The sequence below is a fragment of the Equus caballus genome, chromosome 24, assembly GCF_041296265.1.
Source record: "Equus caballus isolate H_3958 breed thoroughbred chromosome 24, TB-T2T, whole genome shotgun sequence".
NCBI classification, from domain to species: domain Eukaryota; kingdom Metazoa; phylum Chordata; class Mammalia; order Perissodactyla; family Equidae; genus Equus; species Equus caballus.
In genome coordinates this window covers 48,409,273-48,435,533 of record NC_091707.1, presented here as the reverse complement: position 1 = coordinate 48,435,533, position 26,261 = coordinate 48,409,273, and the positions used below count along the sequence as shown (strand labels likewise).

At 54.0% G+C, this 26,261-nt stretch overlaps 1 protein-coding gene across 3 annotated transcripts in view; it reads right to left on the bottom strand.

Annotated features, from left to right (window-relative positions):
• Nucleotides 1–26,261, bottom strand: part of RIN3 (Ras and Rab interactor 3) — a 123,318-nt gene that overhangs the window by 40,412 nt on the left and 56,645 nt on the right. For all 3 annotated transcript variants that reach the window (XM_070249778.1, XM_070249779.1, XM_023628298.2), the window contains exon 4: nt 5,446–5,518. In XM_070249778.1, the coding sequence (XP_070105879.1) occupies nt 5,446–5,518 (73 nt within the window). The remainder of the gene's footprint in view (nt 1–5,445; nt 5,519–26,261) is intronic.

Sequence of the window (26,261 nt, the reverse complement as noted above, 5' to 3'; positions counted from 1 at the left end):
GCATTGCGATTCAGTGTGTATACACACACACGAACTCACACATAGCTGAAACATGAGTTTAGCACAACAAGACTTATTCTAACTCCATGAGACACTGCCTGACGTTTTCTCATCTAGTCTAATTTTTCATTTAAAAAGACCCAGTCATGATCCAAAACACTGATTTTATGACCTCCTCTGGGGTGCCTTCTAATGCCAACAGCCAATTCTCAAATTCTCAGGATGCCAATGGGGTGTTCCACAAGTCAATTCAATTCTGGCCCTAACTGTGTGGAGTCAGCGCAGACCCACAGGTTAAGGACTCAGTCCCGCCAGACCACCCCCACTTCAGATGCCGGGTGCAAGTCCCAGGACACCTGTACTGGCCACTGGCTATAAATCAGGGGTCCCCATGACGCCACCCTCCTCAGGCTCGATAGTTTGCTAGAGCGGCTCACAGAGCTCAGAGAAACACTTACATTTACCGGTTTATCATAAAGGACACGACTCATGAACAGCCAGAGGGAAGACATGCGGAGGGCAAGGTATGGGGGAGGGGCATGGAGCCTCCATGCGCCTCTGGACGCGCCACCCTCCCAGCACCGCCTGCATTCACGACTGGGAGGTCGGAGGGTGGGGCTGAAAGGTCTAGCCCTCTGCCCCACCCTGAGGCTGTCCAGGGGCCCCACCCATGTCACCTCTTAGCATAAACTCAGGTGTGAGTGGAAGGGGCTCATTACGAATAAAAAGAGACTGCCCCATCGCTCAGGAAATTCCAGCTTTCAGGAGCTCTGTGTCAGGAACCTGGACAAAGAGCAAATATATTTTTGTATCATACCACACCCCCAGTGGGCTGCGACCCACGGACTGGGAAACACCACACCCCATGTAGATTATCTCGTTAATTCTTTGGTACAGGCTGGTTCTCTCTTCCCCTGCTCGGCACCCTGCTCCCCATGTCCTGGAAAGTTCTGGGGTGATGTGGGAGTGCTTCTGGGGGGGAAGGCCCAGGCCTATGACAGTGATCTGAGTCCCCTCCACGCCCCCTGGCACCCTCAGCTCCATCTCCTCACAGATCCTGGGTGACTCTTGTGGCTTTGAAAGTCAACCACTGTAGAGGGAAAAGCATGATCTCATTTTGGTAAAAACATTTTTTAAGTGAGAGAGAGGGAGAAAGCCAGGGAAAACCAGCACGAACTCTAGAATCGACAGACCCGGCTAGAACCGAGCAGGCCACTCCTGGCTGGGGGACATTTCCATCTCCTGGTCTCACAGCAGGGGCACGGTGCCCTCTTATGGGGTTGTTCTGAGAATTCAACGAGCCGGGGCACAGAAAGCACGCGGCCCGGACCTGCATCTGGTGGGAGCCTGTGCTTCCTCCTCCTCTGAGGAGTCAAGGGCAGGTCAAGGGCGCTCCTCGGCCTCCGAGCAGAGGGGCCAGGCTCCTCTCTGTCCTGCTCACCAGGACCATCCAAAGGCCACACAGTGGCTCCTGAGGCAGCTGGGAATGCGGCTGCAGACACTGACAAGAGCTTTCTTCAAAGGCGAAGAGGACCAGCCCGCCATCCCCTCCCCCTGCCGGGAGGAGGGTGGCAGCTTAGTCACTATGCCTCCAGGGGAGGACAGGCCCAAGGGGCCCCTCCCTTCCTTCCTCATTTTCGTTGATGGCAAGCAGTTCATGAGGCTACTGACTCCTGACCCCAAGGTGTGCTGAGGGTCGGACCTCAGGATCCTTATGGGGCTCAGCCGAGCGCCTGGCACATACGTGTTGAGTGCTCCAGAAACAACCAAGTGTGTTCACGCTCCAGTGGCCAATCGCCATCTGACTGTGAGGAGCAGTGTAGCTCACTGCATCTGCGGAAGGAGGTCCCACAACCCCGGGGCTCTGCGTTCAAGGCCTTCCCAGCATCTTATCTCCTACCCACGTGTCCGGGTCTCCCCAGGGAGCCGCTCCTGAGCAGCCCACAGCTTTCCCACCGCTGGGCTTCTGCCCGTGCAGTTTCCTCTACCTAGATTTCTCCTCCTGCCCTTCTTTGCCGGGCCTCCAAAGTCACCCCTTCCACCCAGAGGGCCTCTACACTCCCAAGCTGGAAAGGGAGGGCTGGGGAAGCAGCACACCCGTGTTCTTGGCTGCAGGCCTGGTACAGTGTGCTGGGCAGAGGCAGCCGCGGCTCAGGAGTCAGACACACCTGGGTTCAGACCCGGCTCAAAATCTAGCTGTGTCACCCGAGGCAGGTCCCAGCCCCAGCCTCGGTTTCCCCATCTACAACAGCAGTAGGAACACGCTCCATGGTTTCTGGAGCACTCGCTTCGTGCCAGGCGCTCTGCTAAGCCCCTTCCCAGGATCTTCGTGTCTGATCCTCAGCACAACCCGGGGGCAGGGGGTCATCAGCCCCAGGAAGTGGGTCTGCAGGTGAGATCAGCCACTCCAGTGCCTGCGGGAGTTAGAGCCTGGGGGCGGCAAACAGCACAGAGCCTGACTCGGCACAGAGGCCCAGGCGGTGGAGGCTGATTACGGCACCCCTGTGGCCGCCCTGCACGGACCCCTCGATGCCCTCAGCAGCTCGGCACACCCATCGCCCAGCCTCTGCCAGATTTGCTCCTGGGGGCTGGCACCCGTGACCCTCAGAGGCTTGTCCCGGCATGCTGAGCCTCCCCGCCTGCCCCACTGGCCCTATGGAGAGCCACAGATGCCTGGGTGTGCCACGGGGGCTGGCTGGCCGGCCTGGGGGTACAAAAGCCCAGCCCTGTGGCCTTAAGGCGGACAACCTCCAGGACTCCTTGATGCTCCAGAGCTGCCTCGGGATCCAGCTGAGGCTGCAATGGCACCTGCAATTGCATCCTCCTGGGCTTCTCTCCCTTCCTGGTCCTGCTCCCCAGGCCCCTGCTGCCTTCTCCTCAGGGGCAAGTCCTTTAGCACCCCCTGCATGGGGACCCTCTCAACATCTATCTGTAGGAGACCCTCAGCAGAGTTCTATCATTTCCCCAGAAAAGGTTCCTGAACCCTATCTGCAGATAAGCTTGTTATAAATGCAGACTTCCTATACGTGTGTGTTACAAATGCAGATTCCTGTGCCCCACCCCAAGCTCATTGAGTCAGAATCTCTGCAGTGGGCCCCAGGAGCGTGTATGTTTAACCAGCTCCCTGGGTGACCATGGGACCCTGCCAGGTCTGGAACCCCCTCCGGAAGCCAGACTCCCATCCAGGGTGGAGCAGTAAGGTTCGCGTTAGGTGTGGGGTGAGCACCCTGAAGCAGAACCCGTGCCCTCTGTACGGGAGCGGAGGCTGCTGGCAGAGCAGAGCACGTGCTCCTGACGAGAGCTGGGCCGGGAAGGATGGGGCCTCCTGCTCTGATGACGGCTTCAGGACGCTGCTTGACTGACTCGGGGCTGGTCCATACTATCGTGGGGAGTGTGCTCAATGAACAGGCACCCAGCCCAGGCCACAGGGGCCCCAAGTGCCCATTGGGGAGCAGGCTCTGCGAAGGAGGAGGGGGTGGGGTGGGCCTGCAGCTCAGCGAGGTGTTGAGGACACCTGTCTCAGAGCCAGGACTGGCACTTTTCACCAGGGTGTTCAGCATGGATCAAAACGTCGCCCTGTGCAAGACCCTGCAGGCCCACATAGGTGCTCTGTGCATCTCTGGTTCATCTCCCACTGCCCTGGGCGTCTGGGAGTCTCCTGGGCAGGATGTCCGATTTGTAGGACCACAGGCCTCTAGCACTTCGCTGTTCTATCCTGGCTACCATCCCCTTGACAGAGAGGCAACCAGGGCCAGGAGAGGTCGTGTGACCGGCCCAAGGTCACACAGCGAGGTGAGGGGTCTTCCACTCCCAGCCTGGGGCTCTTCCTCCTGCAGCATGTCACACCTCAGAGGTGGCCTTGGCGCTAACATCCCCTCCCCCAAACACAGGGATGCTGGGCTCTGAGCCCGGTGACCTCCTTGTGGGTTCCCTGAGTGCTTGAGGGTGGGCAAACAGGCACCTGCTCTTCTGGAACATGGAGAAACAGCAGCCAGAGGAGGAAAGGTTGGGAGGCGACAGTGGTGAGCTTGGTGGTCACAGCTCCAGATCTCCTGGACACAGACAAAGTCACCGCCCCAGACACCCTCCTAGGGCCCCACCGTGGAAACAGGACCAGACATATCCTGGGTGTGGGCAGTGTGCTTCTCGTTACCTGATTTCCTCCTGCAGCATCTCCCTAATGGGTACCACTACTCCCATTTTACAGAAGAGGAAGTCGAGCCTCAGAGAGATTCAGTAACCAGCTCAATTTCTGGGCTCTGCAATTAGGCCATCATTCATTCATTCATTCATTCATTCAAAGCACCTAGCATGTGCCATGCTGGGCATCTTCTGCTAAAGTAAGAAATTCTCAGGACACAAAAGGGCCCGTCTCTCTGAGAACTCGACATGTCACATGTACAAAGGGCCGGGGCCCTCTGAGGCTTTGCCCTGTGGGTCTGGAGGGCCATGGCAGGCCATGCGAGTTACTGCAGGATGCACACAGTGGGGCGGCCGTAGTAAAGGTCACGGACCTTGGAGCTTGATCTACTTTGAATCGCCACCTGCCACCTACCAGCTGTGCGACCTTGAGCAAGTTACTTCACTTAGCCTCGATTTCCTCATCTGTAAAACGGGAACGAGAGCACTTACCTCGTGGAATTGTTTGCAAGATTTAAAAAGATATTGGATATAAAGACCCTTAGCGCTGGGTCCCTGGAGAGCCCTCAGTAGATGGCAGGTGTTAGCAACTATTATTATTAGCATCACCTTTTCTGCCCATCGAGGCCCAGCAGGGTGCAGGTAGGCAGGAGGGGTGTTCTGGGTAGAGCATAGTTTTCACCAGAGGCAGTAAGGATGGTCTCTTTGAAGCAGGGAGAAGTGGGTCTGGAGCCCTGTACCCCACGACATCCTGCCCAGCCTCTAGCCAGCCCTTGTCAAGTCCCCGTAGCTTAAGCTATTGTCTTCTGGCACCCAAATGTATTTTTAAATTCCTGTTGATCTGGAACCAGTTTTGAATAACTAGAGAAGTTCTGAGCGCGGTTACCAGACACCCACTCCACCCAGCAGCTGCTTAATAATCACCAGCTCTCTCCCACGGAGCTGTATCGGCCCTGCGTGCCGCCCCTACAGGAAGTTCCTTCTAGAACCCCTGCAGTAGGGCGGGTCAGGTCTGCACAGGACTCCAGCTGTCCTGGCAGCTGGAACACAGGGAGCTGGGGTGATGGGCAGAGCCGGGGGACAGCTGGTGGTGAGGGAGGGGCCCTTACTGGCCAGTCCGAGAAAGCATCAGAGCCATCCCCTCCCCTCATGCTGACCAGGGCAAAGTCAGGGACTGTCCCCTCTCCCTGCATCCTCTGGGCTGTGCCCTTCCCTCGGGGGCGTCCCTGTGACTCCCACACCCCCATCCAGGGTTGAATGGACACCTGTTGCAACAGATGCCCTCCTGGGGCCAGGTCTACTCACCTACTGACACAGTAGAAAGCGATCAGTCTGAAGATGTCCTCAAACACGAGAACCGAGCCTTCCAGGTACAAGACTGCGGAGAGAAGACAAGGCCTTGGATGAGTGTCCCAGCCAGAGGGAAGGAGGGTCCCTGGGAGTAGGGCCGGGCCTGCCACCTCCACTGTGGGGGTTCTGCTGCAGTGGCTGGCCTGCTGGGGCCCCATACATGTCAGCTGCCAACTGAACCATGGGGAAGCGAGAAGCAAACTTTGATGGTGCTAACCCACTGAGATTTTAGGGGATTATTACAGCACCTGCTATTATCTTAGCTAATACACACTCATCATTTTGGGCAAAATAACACAGAAGACTCTAGATGGTAAAAGCAGAATTACACATTTAATCGAGCAGGGTCATCCCACCCTGATAATTCTGAGGACCGGGAGGGGCCAGCAGGAGGAGAGTTGCCCCGTCCGGCGTTGGCCTCCAGGACGTTCGCTGGTCCGGGGGTACCGGACTGTGGACACAGGCTTTCACCGAAGGGCCCCAGGGCCCATCAGAACCTCACTTGATGTGGCTTCGTAGGTGACCCAAGGGGGAGGTTTCCAGCTCTGACAAGGAAGAGGGACCAAAGCATCTGCCCATGATTCCCTTCCAGGGTGCATATGGCTCCTCGGAGGGGCAGGGTGCCAGGCTGTGGCAGTCGGTGCCAGAAGCTGGGGGGGACTGATGGGAGGAGAATGCGGCTCCACTCTGTTCCTGCATCAGAGCCTCAGGGCAAGGGGCCCAACTCAGCAGCCATCCCCCTGATGACTCCTGACGCTCATCCTGGGGCTCCATACGCCCAACAGGTGATGCTCCCCACGCTGGAGACCCCAAAGTGAGCCTTCTTGGGCATCACAAGGGCCAAGAAACATATGCACATCACACCTCAGTTCCAATTTCCTGAGGTTCTTCCAGCATCTGTGGGGTGGAGGGGGAGGGCAGGACCCGGGTTCCAGGCCTGGCTCCGACCCTGGCATCAGCAGTGGGACTCTGGGTGCGTCCCTTCCCCTCTTAGCACCTCAGTTCCTCCACCTGCAGAGGGAAGCAGCCCTTCCAACCATAAACGCTCATGCATCTCGGTGACATCAGCCTGCCGTCCCGTTTTCGAAGCCTGGGACAGCATTCCACTGCATTGGTGGCCCACAAGACGGTTACAGGGGACACACAAACCAATATGCTTTGTTCTAATAGCTTTTTTTTTTATATTTGCCTTCTTTCAACACACTAGACATTGTTTAAACAGCATCATATTTTTTAGGAGTTTACGTTCATCCTCTATTTATGGCAAACAGATAATGGTTTCCCACTAGGATAGAGACAAAAGTTTTAAAAAGGAGTTTAGAGAAAAATATTAAGTCAATCATAGTACGGGCGGTACTTGGAAGCCGCCTATAAATGACTGAAGCCTGAGCATCAGTCGGTGGAATTGCCACCCTGGGAGTAACAGCGTTGGGGGGGGGCCACAGCGCCACCTAGTGCTGGCATTTGGTGCATCACCGGCTCGCCAAAAGGAGCAGCATCAATGGCGGGTAGAGAGCCCTCGGTGCGTAGAGCGGGAGTGTAAAGACCTTCCTCCCGAATCCCTTGAGGGAGAACAGCGGGGATGCACAAGAATCCTCGCATACCGGCTGTATCAACAGTTAGCAGCTTTCCTTCACACTGATGGTCTGCCCTCTGCAGAACACAGACAAAACCTTTAAGACAAAGTCAGTCACTCCCTCCTCTGTGCCCCAGGGCACTTTACATCTGCTGGCTGGTCAGCTCCTGGGGTGCAGGGACCAGGGTTCACTGATTTTTGTAGCCTGTGCCCAGCCCAGCTCTAGACACCAATCACCCCTCTTTTTTTTGCTTGAGGAAGATTGTTGCTGAGCTAACATCTGTGCCAATCTTCCTCTCTTTTGTATGTGGGATGCTGCCACAGTGTGGCTTGATTAACAGTGTGTAGGTCTGTGCCAGGGATCTGAACCCATGAACCCCAGACCTCCAATACAGAGTGCACGAACCTAACCACTATGCAACTGGGCCAGCCCCTAATCACCCTTTTAATTACTGTTAAAATTGTAGATCTGTAAAATCACAAGCGATGGTCAAGCTCATGTTTGTTTCTTTGTAACTAGACCTCTTCTGCCCCGGCCCCAGCCCCCTGCCCAGACCTCCCCCGTCCAGATCGTGGGGATAGCATCCCTTCACACCAGGGCCGCTCCCGGGTGAGCTCCTGCATGTCAGGGACAGGGCTTTGCTCAGATTTGAGGCTCCCTCAGCACCCAGCACAGGGCACAGCATGCAGTTTGGAAGGTCAATAAATGTTTGCTAAATGTCACCAGGGACGGAGACCGGGACGGGTAGAGGCCTCGGGGGCACCTTGCCAGGGTCTTAGACCTCCCACCGCCTGGCTCACAGGCCTCCCCTGCAGAGGTCCAAAGGGACTCCCCGGACTTGAGGGAGCCCCGACAGACAGCCTCACGCCATTCTAGAACAGAGGCAAAAGCAAATTGGTGAGTTAAACAATTCTGTGTTCCAGCGGGTGGTGTCCTGTGTCCCGTGACACACCTGCCTGGCGGCTGTGTGTGGGCACCAGGCCAAACTGCCTGAGGGTGAAGGACGGCTTCTTCAGCTGCACAACAGGGAGAATAAAGTCCCTGCCTGCTGGGGGCTGAACTGTGTCCCCCCAAAAAGTATGTCAAAATCCTCACCCCTGGCACATGTGCATGAGACCTTATTCGGAAATAGGGTCTTTGCAGATGAATCAAGTTACGATGAGGCCAGACTGGATTATCTTAAATCCAGTGATTGGTGTCCTTATAAGACGTGTAACGGCACGGGACAACAGGCACAGAGAGGGGAGGCCACGTGGAGACGGAGGAAGAGACTGGAGTGATGTGTCTGCAAGCCGAGGAACGCCCGGGACTGCCGGCTGTCACCAGAAGCCAGGAGAGGCACGGGACAGATTCTCCCCGGTCTCCAGAAGGAGCCGACCCTGCCGACACCTCGATTCCGGATTTCTGGCCTCCAGAACCGTGAGAAAATAGATTCGGGTTGTTGGAAGCCACCCAGTTTGTGGGTCTCCGTCCCAGCGGTCCTAGGAAACGAACACACCAGCTCACAAACGATGCCATGAGCACAGAATCAATGGGTCCATAGGAGCTGCTTGGAATAGTGCATGGCGTGCTCATCAATGGAACAGCACTGAACCATAATTTTATACATAGGGCAGTCCTGGTGTGAGGCAGGGCTGGAGGTTAAGGGGTTTTGTGGCCTGGCTTGGTCTCATTTTGTACGGCTCCTCAGTGGAGAACCTCAGCTGGACTGTTTTCCTCCCTCTCTCCGTCCTCATTCCGACCCCAGGGCCTTTGCTCATGCTGTTTCCATGTACAGAGAATTGGTCTTTGCCCTTCCCTGCCTTCATGGCTCGGCTCTAGGTCCCCCTTCTGCCCCAAAGCCGTGCCTGAGTATTCAGATCTCTCCTATGGGAAGGCGGCACACGGGATGTACTGTCCAGACCGCACAACCTCGCACCAGGAAATGCTGTCCATGTGCTGACGTTGGGATGTGAGACTACGAGACTGGACTCACTGAGGGCAGCAACGGGTCCTCCCTTCCCCCTCACCTGCCCCGTGGCCAGCACTGGGCCAGGGACACGGGGAGGACTCCGAAAAGGATGGCTGGGCAGACCAGGCCTGAAGGTGCCAGAGTCAAGAGCAGATGAAATCCACTGAGACAGAACGTAGATGAGTGGTTGCTTAGGGCTTGGGGATGATGCTACAGGGTAGGGAGTTTTTTTTATTGTGGAAAACTATAAAACACATAAAATTTAGCACTTCAACCATTTTCAAGTGTGTAATTCAGCACATTAAGCACATTCACACTGGGCCACACGGGCTTCTCTTTCGAAGTGATGGAGTGTTCTCTGATTGATGTTGTGAGGGCCGCACAACTGGGAACAAGCCAAAAGTCACTGAACCACACACTTCCAATGGGTGAATTGCAGGCTACTGAATACATCATACAAATACACCACAATAATGCTGTTATTAAAAAAAGAAAAATGCACACACACACACACACAGAGTGGACTCAATTTCACCGCCTGTATTACGTTTTTCTGGGGTTTTTATAATCAGCACATGTAGGACTTCCATAAGCAGAGAAACTGTACAGATTCTCTACATTTTTCTCTAATTTTCTAAATTTCTCTGTAAATTTTTCTCTAAAGCCAATTGGTTTCCAGTTCCAGCTTGTGCTGCTTTAGAATCCGATTACAGCCCTGCCGGGCACAGCTGACAAGCCCCCCCAGGCCACTCACTGCTGAGGGGACCACATTGCGCCTTACTCTGCCGAGCCAGTTTCAGAAAGAGGCTCGGGAATGCCCGGTGCCCACTCTGCCCTTGGCAGCAGCCCGAGGCAGGGCGCCTGGCCAGCCGGCTCCTCCCCATGAAGAGCCCAGCAGCCGCCCCCGCTGTGCACAGCTTCCAGGTTCCTTCAGCAAAAGCCTTGGTGGGAACACGCCCGACCCTGTGTAAACCGTTTCTCTTTCCGGGGTGAGGTGAGAGAACGGGCACCAGCCAGGCGCACCTGGCGTGTCCCCAGATGGTGACCAGTGACAATAACTGGCCTCTGCCTCTGCTTAGAGGAAAGGAAACCTTTCACCTTACGACTCACCACTAAGGCCGAGTCGGGACAGGAGAGAGACGCCAGGGCCACACACGCCGGCCCGGCCTCCTCTAGCATTTACAATTTCAACGTCAAAATGAAATACCCATACAGAACTGAAAGCTAGGGGAAGAATTTTTAAAAGACATTCCGTTTGATCACTCAGTAATACAAATGAACTGCCGAGGGCAGGGCCTGTGTGTCTGCTGTTCCGCACGGGACCCCCAGCACCAGGTAGGGTGCTTAGCACACCGCTGGCACTCAAATATTCACTTAACTATATATGTAGGACACATTTTATTTTGAAATCCTTACAGATTCACAGGAAGTTGCAGAGACAACAGAATGTCTTGTGAACCCTTCACCCAGCTCCCCCTAGTGGCAATATCACCATGCCTAACAGGAGGACGATATCAAAACTGGGAAGCGGACCTTGGAAGAACCCAGGGCTCATTCAGACTTCGCAGGTTTTATACACACTTGTGTGTGTGTGTTTGAACAGTTCCATGCAATGGGGACATTTCGCTGGACCATCACAAGGCTCGCCCGGACTCCCGTTTATAGCCACAGCATCCCTCCCCCGCCCCCAACCCCAGGAACCACCACTCTGTTTTCATCTGTGATTAAGTTATTTCACGAATGTCACATAAATGAATTGCACAGTATGTATCCTTCGATACGGGCTTTTTTTTCATGCAGCATAATTTCCTCGAGGGCCATCCAAGGTGTTGCATGAATCCATAGCCTGCTCCTTCCTCGTGCTGAGTGGTATCCTGTGGTCAGGATGTACCACAGTTTGCTCGGCCATTCACGCACTCAGGACATCTGGGGAATTCCCGGTTTTTCGCTATTACACACAAAGCTGCTGTGACCATTTGTGCACAAGTTTCTGCATGAAATATGTTTTCCTTTTTCTCGGATATACGCCCAAGAGTGCAATGGCTGGGTTCTATGGTAAGTCCAGCATTAGTTTTCGAAGGAACTGCCAAATTACTCTCCTGAGTGGCCGTACCATGCTACACTCCCACCAGCAATGGAGAGTGACCCAGTTTCTCCCCATCCTCACCAGTTTGGTGTTGTCACCATTTTTCATTTTAGCCATTCCAATAGGTATAGGATGATGGCTCATCATGGTTTTAATTTGCATTTGTCTAATTTGTATTCTGTAAGGATGTCGAACATCCATTCACGTGGTTAGTTGCCATCCGTATATCCTCTTTGGTGAAAATATCTGTTCATGTCTTTTGCCCATTTTCTACGTGGATTTTTTTTTACTGTTGAGGGTTTTTTAAAAAATCACTTTCTTAAGATGTCATTCACACACTATACAATTCATCAATTTAAAGTGTACGATTCAATGGTTTTAGTGTATTCACAGCACTCTGCAGCCATCGCCACGATCAATTTTAGAACATTTTCATCATCCCCAAATAAGTCCTGGACCCACAAGCAGCCATTTTCCATTCTTCCCTCCTCCTAGCTTCTGGAAACCATGAATCTACTGTCTGTCCCTATGGTTATCTATGCTGGACGTTTCATATAAATGGAATCCTAAAATGTGGTCCTCTGCATCTGGCTTCTTTCCCTTAGCATAATGTTTTCAGTGTTCATCCATGTTGTAGAACGTGCCAGGACTTCATTCCTTTTCATGACTGAATAGTATTCCATTGCATGGATATACCACATTTTGTCTATCCACTCATCAGTTGATGGATATTTGGGTTGTTTCCACTTTTTGGCTACTATGAATAATACTTATGAGCATCTGTGTACAAGTTTTTGTGTGCACATATGTTTTCATTTCTCTCGAGTATATACCTGTAAGTGGAATTGCTGGGTCATATGGTAACTGTAAGTGTTTAAGAAACGGCCAAACTGATTTTCAAAGTGGCTGCTCCATTTTACATTCCCACCAGCAGTGTGTGAGGTTTCCAATTTCTCCACGTTCTTGTCAACACTTGTTATTATCCTTTTGATCACAGCCGTCCTCGTGGGTGGTGGCCTCTCACTGTGGTTTCCATTTGCATTTCCCTAACGATTAGTGTTGTTGAGCATCTTCTCATGTGCTTATCGCCATTTGTGTATATTCTTTGGGAAAACGTTTATTCAGATCCTTTGCCCATTTTTAATTAGGTTACTTATCTTTAATGTTGAGTTTTGACAGTTCTTATTCTGGATACAAGACCTTTGCCAGACATGTTGTTTGCAAATATTTTCTCCCAATCTGTAATTTATCTTCTCATCTTCTTTACAGGGACTTTCAACCATTTATTTTAAGAACAAAAAATTGAATGCTGTCCAAGTTTGCCTGCAAATAGTAAGCACTCAACTGTTGTTATAGAAACGATTCAGGAGGGGTATTTCCAACTAGATTTAATGAACAGTCCACTCTTACTGTATTTGGTAGAATCTATGGTCACAATAAATGACTCAGGGGACTTTAACCAGTTATCATTGTATTCTAGGCCAAAGCACCTCTGCCATCTTACTGACACCATTAATTCCCTTAGTGGACACTTTCTTCACAGACGGTGCGAAGGTAAACTTCAGACACGCCCGGTTTCAACCACCACTGGATAAATGAGAGTCTGTTCCAGATCACGTTCACTCTCGGTAGAGAACAGCTATTGACACATGCCTCCATTGGGGTCCGACTTATCTTTGCTAACAAATGATGGAGGAGCATCATTCACTCAGCCTGACCCTGGGCTTCAAGCAGGAAGAGACAATCGCATGAAAACGCGGAATGAGGACGCACCTTGCCAAGGGTTATGAAGACCGTGAAAGGTGTGCTTCCTCGAGAAAAGCAAACCCCATCTTTTCCACCGGCAGACAGCCTTGCCGACCCAAGGCGTGGCTGTTCAAACACGTTTCAGTTGACAACGGGAGTTGTTGTTCAACGAACTTCCAGTAACCATCCTTGTTTGAAAGGCTGGGTCAGACTGACTTTCCAGCCAGGACATTTTCATTATGTGCTCATTCCTCGGCAAATATTTACTGTGCTCATGGTCTGCAGAAATAAAGGGGAAACAGATACAGAAATTGAGAGGAAGCCCTGCAGTTAGAAGGGTGACGGGGTATTTGCCAATGGTCTGGCCACAGGACCTGTCTGGAGCTCCTTTCCCAGGGCTAGAGATTCAGGCTCCTGGTTCTTTCTCTTTTGATGGCTGAAAATTTGGTTGGGTGAGGGTAGGAGAGGCGTTCGTTGGTTTTATCTAAGAAGAATCTTTGCATGTAGAAGGCCTGAACATATGCGTTTCTGGAATGAGCACTGGATGGAAGAGAACTGCGCCAGGAGGAAAATGTCCCCCGAGAGACACAGGAAGGATGATGCCCGGAGAGGCGGAGTCAGGGACCTCTCAGAGGGCTCACCCTTGGAGAGGAAAGGCCATCACACCTGGCTGGGGGGACTTTGGGTGGACCCAAGAAGTGGCCCTGCTGCAAAGCCTTATGTGACACGGCTGAGCCGACCTTCCCCGAAACCTGTCACCCAGAATGGGCTGGAAGATCCGATGCTAATGGATTCTGACGCCCCTTCCTAAAAGGGGCACACATCACCAAGCTGGGTCTCTGACAGGAAAGGCCAGGAGCGCAGCCCTGGAGGATAAAAAGCCCATGAGGTGACAAGAGGCTGGGGAGTGGTCCAGAGCTGCGGAGCAGGAGGAAGGGTCGCCTGCAGGCCCGACGGGGTGTGGGGGGGGGCGGGGCGCAGGCTCACTCACCTGTGTGCCCCTCCCGCCCCACCTGGAAGGTCACAGTTGCCTTTGCTGGCGGGACCCACTGCCGCCCAGCAACATCACAGAGGAAAAAGGCCTGTTTGCCACCAGCATCAAAGGGCTCAATTTTCTGAAACAGATGAAAACGACTTCCCCGGTTGCCAGCAGTGGAAGTGTTCTCTGGAGCCCGGGGCACCTGTGGTTCCAGGCCCAGCTCCGGCCTCTCCCTGAGGGAAGGGCTCTGCTCGACTGGGGCTTCCGGAATGGCTGGTTCCAGCAGGAGGCAGACGCTGCGGGGAGAAGCGAGAAGAACAAACGATCCCACGCTGGGCAGCAGGTCTCCTGTGTTCTTAAGCAGACCGGCTGCCCAGCCATACAAGGATCGGAGCCTGGAGTGGGGCAAACTCTTGTTCCTGCTCCAGGCAAAGCCCAAACCTCTACAGGACTGACAAGGCGCGGGCTCCTGGTTCCACCCACCGCAGGCCCTGAGACCAAAGCCTGCACCTGTCTGAGACTGGCTTTCTCTAACTGCTGAGTGAGGACGAGAGTAACCGAGGCCCTCCCGGCCCTCTGGCTCGTTGTGCAGAGGCGGGAGGGGTACCCCACAGAGAGCGAGGAGTAGCAGGCCCTCCACCAAAGACAGCAGAGATTGGGAAGGTCTGGGGGGAGGCCGAGGAGGCGAGCTGGGCTCAGGGACCTGGGAGAGGATGCGCATTTGAAAATGTGCTGGAGATAGTCCCTTTCTCCCTCCTTGGCTGTTACTGCTGGTCCAGGGTGGGCACCTGGGCTCTGGTTCACTGGCTGGCCCTGGAGCCCCTCACTGTCTACTTACCAGCCTGGCCAAGCTTCTTTCTGTGCCCCCTCCAGCCCCGAAGCTTCCCAGTGTGAGGGCATCCTCCCATAGCCCTCAGTCTTCTCTACCACCCAGGGGACCCCGGGGCGGCACGGGCTGCAGAGTCAGGGCACAGCAAGCCTTTGCCCAGTGCACCTCTGGCTGGAGGCCGACGGGACAGGAACAGGGGAGGAGCTGGTAGCCATGGTCAGGGATCCAAGCAGGGGGCCACTTCCAAGGCTCCCAATGCCCTGTTACAGGGTCTGGCGAGGGAGCAGTGAGGTGCCTCCTCCTCCAGGTTGGCTGCAGCCCTGCACTAAACTGCACAGCTTGACAAGCAGAACATCAGCTGGATTTCATTTCCCACTCAACTCACCTATGAGGCACTTTTGGGCAGTGCACAAGGGGTGCTACTGTCCATGGCAGCTCTGGGTGTGAGTTATGGTCATCTTTGCTGGTTGTGGTTGGCATAAGGAGCAATCTCCTCTGGATTTCATCTTAAGAATTGCAGGATGAAAAAGGTACAGCAATGTCTTTTTACTGAGTTCCATACCACACCCCAAGTTTGCTCACACTAGAGACCCAACCACGCCCCAATGTCCCTCCCAATGAATGCGGAACCACTGAAAGCCAGAATGGAAGAGCCCTTAGAGACAGCTCTGGTCCAGCACCCTCCATTGCACAGATGGGGAAACTGACGTCAGGAGAAGATGCACCATCGTCCTGCGAGACAGGATGCGTCCGGGTGCTTTCTGAGTTTGATTCTGGCTCTCTGGAACCTGGATTCTGATGCTGCCTGCCGCTGTTCTGCCCCCTTCTTCCAACTTCCCAGCATGGACTCTGAGCCTCCCGATTAATAATGGAAGGTTCTTGTTTTCAAGGTTTTAATAATAATAATAGTGATAGCAATAATAATATCAACCACCATTTATTAAGTGCCTCCTGTGTGCCAGCCTCCATTTCTAAACTTCTGACAATTCCATTACCCTCAGTTTACAGGCAAGGGAACAGGCTCAGAGAGGCTAGTAAGTGGTACAAGGGCCACCAGCCTGGGCACCTGGTGCGTCAGGTACCTTGTTCAGGAGAGGTGGAGTGAGGTGGAGGGAGGGCTGCCCAGTGCTTCATACTGGATGCACTCAGTATGTCCCTGCCTCGCTTGTCAGCCAGCAGACGCCATCCCATGGGCCACGCATACCCTCCCCTGTCACTGGGCAGGCCCCACGTTACCTCGGTGCAGGCTTCTGGGGCAGAACTATGGCCGGCACTGGGCTCCCACTCCCCTCAGAGCATGCTGCACCACCGCACGACCCGTTCACAGGCCTGACGGGGCCAGAATGAAGCTCCCGGAGGGCAGGAGCTGCGCCTCCTTCTCTGGATCGTCCCAGAGCCAGGACCTGGCCGGGATCACATCACACTAACGGGGTTGGAGTTGCTGAAAGCTTTGTTTCTGAGCCCAGTGTTGGCGGTCACATCTGTGGCAACTGCCACTGCTCTGTTCCAGCTGTAATAAAGACTCCTTTTCTTGGATGGTGCTCTTCCATATTTAGCAAGTGTGTAGATGAGGAGTGAAGTCTGGGAAAAGGAATTCGGAATGAACTGTCACGATGTAGACGGCACTTTGCCTGAGAACTATTTATAGATTCAGGTGCCAAAACAGAAGGGGAGACATTAGACAGTCGTGCAAACTGCCAAGTGTCAGGGAAGACTAAATACGGGGCAAGCAGACCGGGAGGTGCTCGGGGAGAGGGAACGGGGAGGGCGCGGGGGGAAGGCTGAGCGGGGGCCATCGGGGGACTGAATTACCCCAGGAAATGAGCTGCGAGTCCGGACAGCAACCTGCCCACTCCTGCTCACTCTGCAGCGGTGAGGGGGCATCTTCGACTCTACCATCATGAAGAAGCACTTGGCTCTTTTGGGGAGCAGAAGGAAGACAAGGAGGGAGCCAGGGCACACCCTGCTGGCAGCACAGCGCCGAGTGCCCCAGGGGGACACACTAGGAAGGAACCCAGCTTCGGCCTCAGATCTTACAAAGTCAACCCCACCCTAGAGTTTGGGAACTTTTCTCTGAGGTCTAGAAGAAAGTGATTGCCACTTACGAAAGCTGTGAGAGCCAGAGAGGTTAAGTGGCTTACCAAAGGTCACAGAGCTAGGAAGTGACGCCAGGACGTGACCTTAAGGGAGCCTGACTCTGCTGTCTGTGCTCTGGCCTGGCATGCCAGGCTGTCCAGGAGAACAGAACGCAAGCCACACGCGCAACGTTAGATTTTCTCATAGTCACATTAGAAATTGTCAACAGAAACAGGTCAAGTTAATCTTAATATTTTCTATTTAACCCAATATATACAAAATATTATCATTTCAACAAACCATAAATATGAAAAATTACTAACGAGACATTTACGTTCTTTTTTTCATACTAAGTGTTCAAAATCTTGCGTGCATTTTACACTCACAGCGCATCGCAATTCACACTCACCACCTCTCATGTGTTCTCCAGTCACGGGTGGCTCCTGGCTGCGCCTCAGATGGCAGCGCCCCAAGCGGGGTTCTCCACCAGGGGTAAATCCTCCCCCAGGGCTCATTTGGCAGTGTGCGCACACATGCGAGGCTGTCACACCCAGGGAGGGGGTGTGCTACTGGCATCTAGTGGGCAGAGGCCAGGGATGCTGCGAAACATCCCACAGTGCACAGGATGCCCCACAGCAGAGAGTGATCAGGCTTCAAATGTCAAGAGTGCCGAGTTTTGGAAATCCTGCTTCAGAGGGAGCGCCAGTCTGCGCTCCTGGGACAACTGGCAGGAGCCCAGGAGCGCGGTGCATGCCAGCACCTAGCGTGCAGCCTGGCGCACAGCAGGTGGCCACCGCCAGTGCTTGGCGTGGGACTGAATGGAAGACAGGAGGGCCCGTGAGGACTCTGAAGGCGCAGCCTCAGCCTCACAGGCATCACACTTCCATCCTCTTCGCCAGCGGGGCGGAGACCCTAAGAGCCACGAACCGGGTAGCGGCATCAAGAACAAGGAACCAGTCTCAGGGCAACTGATGTCTCACTTGCTTCAAGATGCTGCTGAAACACCTGCTCGTAAATCCCCGCCAGCTGGACTCAGGACGCAGCTGTCTCCCCACCAGCCCTGGTGTGAGCGTCCTGGAGCAGCCTCGGCCCTTGCACAGGGGGATGCCTGCAGTTCTGGGGACCAAATTCAATGTGGGGGGGTGGATAGGGCACTTGATTGTGGTTATAGGTCAGCTGCACCCTCTAATGAGCCCATCAGTAGGAAAGCTGATATTCTGACCCTTTATTTCCTTCCTCACTGGCTCTGAACGCAGGAGTGGGAGAAAGTGGTGTTCTTTACATCCTCCTCCCATCCCCCCACAGGCGGAGGGCCGGGCGCTCTCCTGAATCACCATAAAAGCCCCTGGTCAGGAAAGGGGACCCTGCTGTTGCTGCAAAGAGAAGCGTCTCTGTTGACATAGGGACGTTTCTATGACCTACTAGGATCGGGGCTGGAAGTGTTCAGGCAGTTAGATTCAGTCTTAGGTTTCGTGGGCACGTCATCAAATTCAAAGTCCCCTTGAGCTACCAGCTGGCAATTTTACAGCCCAGTAAGGATGGAGGTGAAAATGGGTCTCTTGACCCCAAAGGATGTGACCACCACTGAGGGATGCTGCAGGGTTAGCATCTCACCCCTAGGGGACTCTCCCGTCTCCTTCAGGCTCTGCCCTCCCTCCTGAGACCTGCACCTGGGCGTTTATTCCATTTTGTCCGAGGCACAATGGCTCCCCATCTCCCTTGCTGTCTTGGACCTGGGGTGGTGCTGTCACAGGTCCCCGACACCAGGTGCCTCCAAGGCACCAGTGGCTCCTCTTCCCTCCTCAGTCATTTCTGCCAACCAGTGCTCGGTCCTCCTAAATGTCTCTGAGCCTGTCCCCTCCTCCCCACGCCTGCTGTAACTGCCGGGTCCAGCCCACCCTGCTGCCCCTGCACCGCTGCCAAGCTCCCTCTGGTCCTCATCCTTAGGGGTCTCCCCTGCACCCCCGCCTCCACGCTGCCCCCAGCAGTGAGGGGCTTCCATGTATAAAGCACATCGAGCACGCCCCCCATCCTGAATGCTCTTCTGCTGGGTTCTTCCCCACGGCCTTTTAGACGCAGGCTGAGTTTCAATGCCTGGGTGCACATGGCTCTGTGATCGGCCCGGCCAAGGGTGCCCTTCTCGGCCTGCCCCCCACTTCCACACACCCTGTACTCCAGCCTGCTGAACTTCCCCTGGACACACCCGGTCATCCTGCTGCTCTGTGCCCTGGCGTGCGCTGGCCTGCTGGCCCACGTGCTCTTCCTCCCTTGTCCAAACACAACATTGCCATTCATCCTTCAAGACACAGCTCACATGTCCTCACTCCCACAGGCAACCCCTGTGGTCTCGCTCACCCTCCAGCGTTGGGGGTCCTTCCTCTGAGGGCAGTAAAATACTAACACCTTCTTAATGTTATCTTCTCTGTATCCTGGGGCCCAGTGCCCTTAAATTGAGGAAATGAACACGTGAATGTCTCATTTAATTCTCTAATTATGTCGTGTGCGTGACTCTTGCACCCAAAGTGGACAGACGTCTCCTTGAGAGCAGAACCGTGTGCCCAACTCTGGAGCAGACAGTGCAGTGTGAAGAGCACGTGCTGGGGAGTCAGGCTGCCTGCATTTAAATCCTGGCCCCACCGCTTCCTAACATGTGACCTTGAGCAAGCCACTTAGCCTCTCTGTGCCTCAGTTTCCTCATCTGGAAAAGGGGGATCCTACCTGTTCTGGATATCAACTGCTGTGTAACAAACTACTTGCAAAATTTTGTGGCTTAAAACAACCATCCTACTGCAGCTCACCATCTTGTGGGTCGGGAATCCGGGCAGGGTGCAGGGGGTGATTCTCCTGCTCCTCGGGGCACTGGGCACTGGTCTGGTCCAGAGGGTGCAGAAGCCTTCACTCGTGCCCCCACCCTTGGCAGGAGGGGCTGGAAGACTGGACTCAACTGGGCCCCCCCAGGCCTCTCTCTCTCTCCATACAATCTCTGAGCCTCTCAGGGGGTCTCTCCAGCATGGTGGTCTCAGCCTCCTTGGACTTCTTCCACGGCAGCTCAGGGCTCCCAGAGTCCAGGCAGAAGCTGCCAGTTCTCTTAAAAGCCATAAGTGCAACAGGCATAGTATCACTTCTGCCCTATTCAACGGTGAAAGCTGTGCCCGGCCAGACCCGGTTCAAGGGGAGGGGCCACAGCCACCACCCCACCACCTATGATGGGAAGAGTGTCGGAGAAAGGACAGCCATCTTTACTCTGCCACACCACGCTGCTCACCCCAGGACTGACATGCAGAGTAAATGAGTTAACTCATAGAAAGTGCTCGACACATGGCTGCCGTTGGTAGCCTACTTCCTGGTCTCTCACGTTCCCAGCAAAGGCCGGGGCACCCGGGAAGCTCCTGGTAAACATTCCGTGTCATAACTCAGTAGAGGAAGAAACACATGGAGAACATTCTAGGTTGAGCTGCACAGAGGGAGCTTCGTGTCCTGACCCCTGATCCACATTCTGGGGACCCACCTGGAGTCCTGAGACTGTGCTGGAAATGGAGTTCTGAGGGAGCCCGGGAGAGACAGCAGAACCAACACAAACCCAACGCACGGTCTCCATGTGCCGAGACCCCCGCCACCAGTCCTCCACCAGCGTCCCCGGAACCCAAAGCCTACGAGGCTCCGGTCCTCGGGAGCCTGAAGCCAGTAAGAAGGGGCCTCTTGGGCTTCCGCTAGGAAGAAGCTCACGGTCTCAACTGTTACCCCATCATCGGTCTCATATGATCCATCTGATTTCTCTGGAGGTCTATGCTGCACCTGTCGTACCACAACCTGAGTCCAATTTCTTTCTCGTTTCTGAAATATACCACCTTAAAAAAAGATACAGTGTTTCCCGTAAGACTTGTAACAAATTACACATAAAACACACACATCATATCTACACACACACACCATGCTTTAGTTTGCAAAGTGCTCACCCCCAGCGGTGCCACGGGGGCAGTTACCATCCTACTTCACCGATGAGGAAACCGAGCAGCGGCCTGCTGGTAAATGGTGAACAACCAGCTCTCCAGGGAAGAAAGCCCAGATTTTACATTTGCCCATTTCCATAATGAGAATACTCCCACCACGCTGATTTCAAGTGCAGAGCTGGGAAGAGAGGTGCACAATTAATGCGCACGAACTGGAAGGACCCGGCTCCAGCACGCTACCAAAACTGCGGCTCAGAGACACACCCACTTTCTGATGGTCGTTAAGAGGCAGGACCATTAAGAGGTCTGGAACTCAGGCGACCTCACCGACCCGAGGGGCTCCTCCTCACCATGGCTGTCCTGGCTGGAGCCGTCTGGTCCCCGTCTGCTCCCTTTCTGTCCAGCTCTGGTTCTTTGCAATGAACAAAAAGACTCTGAAGGTCATTCCAGAGTTCTTACCTATCCTCGATGACTGTCTGCCCCACCTCCCTTTCTTGTGCCCTCCACCTCCCCTGACTTGGAGAGCCAGACGCATGAGGACCACGGGAGACAACACCAGGAGCAACCGGGCCCAGCTGAAGGCACTTCAAATGTGGAGTCGACAGCCCGGGGTCAATTCTAGTTCCATCCTTGGGCACAATTTCCTCAGCTGCAAAATGGGGGTCCCAGCACCTGCTTCCTAGGGCTGTGGTGAAGACAAGAGGAAGGACTTCTATGAAAGCCCACCCAGTGCCTGGTACACGGCCAGTCTGGTCCAGCGCCTGGCACACAGCAAGTCCCTAATAACTGGGGGCTGAAGGCAATGTGAGATTTCATGAGTAAGGCCTGGTTACTGGGGAACTGGGTCTCACCTGGGGACTCCCAGGGCAGCCTTGGACTGGGAACAATGACTACATTAAACAACATCCCAGCGGGGGAAGTTCCGCTGGCGCAAGTTCCCTAGAAATTTCCAATGTAAAAACCAAGGTCATGACAACAATAAGCACAAAAGAAAAATGTACCAGGATCTGGACTGCCAATAAAAGCAGTGTAAACTATTTATTGATTCTCGACAGATAAGGGGAGACGGACACAAAGAGCTACGGAAGACGCCAGCTCCATATTTATGGAACTTTCCAGAAGGTCTCATCTCTGACTGCTTCTTTAAACAGTTTGAGCAGAAAGGAGAAGTTGGTGGGACAGGCATAATAATGTGGCTTCCCGAGAGGCCAGCTCTGCTGCCTGGACACCCAGCAACAAGGACCTTCGCTGGCTAGGGTGAGGCTTTATAATTCCGGTGCTTGGTGCATCCGGGGAGAGGCAAATGAGGAAGAGCACGTGCTGTCTGTGTGGGGCTTTACCCTTCCAAGGCATTTTGTATCCATCTCTTGCCAGGTGGGGTCAGGGGTCCCTTCTCCCAGGAGGCCCAGAGACATTGAGTGACTTGCTTAAGGCCACACAGCAAGTTACTGGGAGAGCCAGCTTAGAACCCAATTCACTGACACCCACCCACAGTTCTGCAGAAGCTCACACTGGCCCTAATGCTGCTCACACTTCCTAGTGGTGAAGCCACCCGGGAAGGCCCAGAGCCAAGCGAATCTCAGAGGCGATCAGAGGTAACAATCGCCTTTCCCCTTTGGGAAAAACCCCCCAAAGCTGAGCCCCCTGGGAACACCTCCTTAGAAGTCCTGAAGGTGGGGTTGTCCTCCCAGAGTTCCGAGGCTCCGCCAGGGAGGCCGAGAGAACCACAACACCTGGCCTGTTTCCTCCACTCCTGACCAATCCACGCAGATACCCGAGCGACCCTTTGAAGAGCAGGACGTGGTCTTACTGTGAGCCTCAACAGATGCTGGCCACACAGATGCATGGATGCACGCACGCATGAAGAATGAGTGCACGCATGCATGCCGCACCGCTCTCACAATCTCTGCCGGGTTTTAGGGATGTTCACAGATGTTGTCTTTTCTGTTCCTCATAACAGCTTCCTTGGAGGCATCGTGAACCCCATTCGTGGCTCATGAAAGTGAGGCCCGGGAGCAAACAACTTGCTTCAGTCGACAGGGATGGTTAAGCAGGAGAATCGAATGCAAATCCAGGTTTTCTTTTTTTCTTTTCTTTTTCTTTAAAGATTTTATTTTTCCTTTTCTCCCCAAAGCCCCCAGGTACATAGTTGTGATTTTTAGTTGTGGGTCCTTCTAGTCGTGCTATGTGGGACGCTGCCTCCACATGGCCTGATGAGCGGTGCCATGTCCGCAGCCAGATCTGAACCGGTGAAATCCTGGGCCACCGAAGCGGAGTGAGAGAACTTAACCACTCGGCCACGGGGCCGGCCCCACAAATCTGGGTTTTCTAACCCTAAGACCCACGCCAGGATGAAGAGGGGCGGTGAGGGACGGGGAGAGGCACTCAACCTTACGAGTACCTACTGTCTGTCGTTCCAGGAGTCATCACTGTGACCACGAGTGCATTTCACAGGGGAGAGAACCGAGGCTCGGTGAGGCAGAGGATCGAGCATCATCACCAAGATCTTGCCGCTGATGAAGGCACAGGGGTGGGACTCGGATTGGGGTCCACTGGGTTCCACCCTCTCGTCCTTCCAGACCAGCCATCTCTTTCTCAAGCGCGAGGTGTTATTACTCAGCTGACCAGTGGCTGGGTGTTCGTGAACCCCTGCCACACGGCCTGCCCTCTGCTGGGCCACGGGGACCACAGGTGCTGCATGAGACACAAACTCCACCCTCAGGAGCTTCCAGCTAGAGGGAGAAAGACGATGTGCAGATAAGAGACAGACAACGAAGACTGAAGAGACCGGACAGGCCGAGGGGGTGGGGGCACGGGCACAGGCGCAGAGGTAGGATGAGCACCGAGAGTGTGGAGGAGGAGACAAAGGAAGCAGGTGGGCTCCAGATGGGGGTGCAGGATCACTGCTCTTCCTGGGGGCCTCCACCCTGCAATAACCAGGGGAAATGGCCCCGAAAAGGAAGAACAGGCAAGAGACGCACCGTGAAACTTCACCATCCACCTAAGTAGCCAGAGGTCCTGGGTGGGCGGTGGGCATGCTGTCAGTCAGGACGAGCCTTATACATAACAGGTGCCCCCTCCCCTGCTAGTTCGGGACAGCCTGGAAAAATAACTCCCGCTCCTTGCTGGCCGATGCCTGACATTCCACCATCGTAATGTCAGTACAATAACTTTTATTCCTACTGAGAAGCACACCTTCATGGTTGGGAGCACTACTTTACGGTGGTGTTAGTCTTTCACATGTTAGTATAAATCTGTTTATTGGATAGAGAATTTCCAGAAAGCAGGATTTCCTGGAGAGTGGCAGAGGGAGGAGAAATAGCTGGAAGGAAGGTGGGAGCCCCACATGCAAAAGCTGAGCAAAGATAATCCACACCCAGTGCTCTCCTGTGACAGGAAGCGCAGGAGGTACTGGGGCCCGGACCCGACCCCTGACCCCTCTGTAGTCACCTCCAGAAAAAGGGAGGCTGTGTGAGGCCACCAGCTCTCTGAAGCAGCCGAGTTGGACTGTTTTCCCTTAGACATATTTCCTGAAGCTGCAAAGCCCCTGAAGGTGGTGGTCACTGTACACACAGCTGAGGCCACCCACTCGGGTGCTGGCATGACACCCCCCAGCCCACAAACCCATTTCCTCCCCTTCTCTTGCCTCTGAGGCCCTGTATTCTGGATCTTTCTCCCATCTTTGTCCAAACCCCTCCTGTATCCCATTTCCTCAGGGTAAAACAAACTCCTGGCAGTCTTTGTGTTCACATTTCAGGGAGCTGGTGTTGCTTCTCTGCCTTCTCACAGGGCCTCACCCATGGAAACGGCTCCCCCTCCCAGGGGCAACGCTACTCCAGGCCCCCCATTGCCCCCCCCCCCCCCCCCCCCCCGACGCCTTTCTTGGCCTCCTGGCTCCCCAGTCCCAGTTCCCGGGCAGTCATCAAGCCCCTCCCCTTTGGCAGGTTTCTCAACCCCTCCCTCCCCTTCCTCCATCCTGCTCCTGGCACAGTCGGCTGTCCCGTCCGTCACCCACACAGCCAAGCTCTCTGCTAAAGAACCAATCTCATCTGGCCACTTCCTGCTCAAAATCTTCTCACACCTTTCCACGATGCCACAAACTAAACTCCTGACCCCTTGGGGGTGGTTGTCAAGGCCGATGGTGGCCTGGCTGAATCCCACCTTCCCAGCCTCATCTTTGATTCTACTCCCCGTCACCTCACCCCCAACAGGGCCCACCCTTTCCTGATTCTCTTCCCCGTCTCTGAGCCTGACGCAGGCTGTGGTCTCAGCTAAACACACCTTGTCCCTATTTCTCCTCCTCACAATTGCTTTCCATCCTCCAAGGCCCAAGGAGGCCTGGGTTGATCTCCATCAGTCAAAAGCAGCCAATTTTGATGTTCCCAAAGTCCACACCTACATTCTAGCACTTATGACAGTCTGGCTTATATTTTTGGTTAAGTGTGAGTTCTCTCTCTCCCCACTGATCCAACGTCAGGGGTTACGTCTTACGGAGCCCATCCTAAGTGTCTTCCTTCCATTCAGCACATGGTCAGTAGTATGTAAAGCCTTTGAAATGTCTGACAACACAGAGAAAGCCATAGCAAAATGTTCAAGTGAGAAAAGGAAGGCTATAAATCATATGCGCCACTACGATTAAAAATCTATTAGAAAGAAACAACAGCAAGAAACTCACCAAAGTTTTACAACAAAGTTCTTGGAGTTAAATTTTCCGATGATCTATTTTTTTCCTGGGTCAACCCCAAATTTGGAGGCCAAAAAGGGAATTGCTGATACCAGAAAGCGCCAAACTGTGGTTCGTTTTTAGCCAAACCTCCCTGGGTAATAACCCCCGTGAGACAAGGAGAATGAATCAGCTTCTTAGAGGATTCTCTGGGAGCAGGGCGCCCAGGAAATGAAGGTTCTGAGGTGTGAGCTGCACGTTACTCCATCCACACAGCCAGTTACAAGTGCCAGTGTGACTGAGGGTTTCTGCACGAGGGCGAGGTGAGAGCGGTTCCCCACAAACGTCTCCATTTCATCGGGGAGACTACACTGTGACGTCAGAGACTCACTCCCATTCCGGCATCAGTGCCAGCGTGTGTTGTTTCCCACATCACCAAGCGATTCCCCCACCCCAGCCGAGTGTCCTACAGTTCAATTCAATTCTGAGACTGTCTACTGGAGATGGCCTCAGATCCCACCAGTTAACACTCAGTCCCACCAGCCTGGCCCACACACACACAGCCCCCACTTCAGATGCCAACTGCAAGTCCAGGTTGTCACCTGTGCTTCTGACCAACCGGCTATAGATCAGAGGTTCCAACGACCCCCTCTTTGGGTTCCATTAATTTGTGAGAGCGGCTAACACAACTCAGAGAGACATTCTACTTACTAGGTTATGGGTTTATTATAAAAGGATACAACTCAGGAACAGCCAGATGGAAGAGATGCACAGGGCAAGGATGTGGGAAGGGACACGGAGCTTCCACTCTCTCTGAGCGCTCCTCTCTCCCCAACCTCCACATGCTCACCAACCAGCAAGCTCTCAAACACCATCCTTTTGGGTTTTTATGGAGGCGTCATCATATAGGCGTG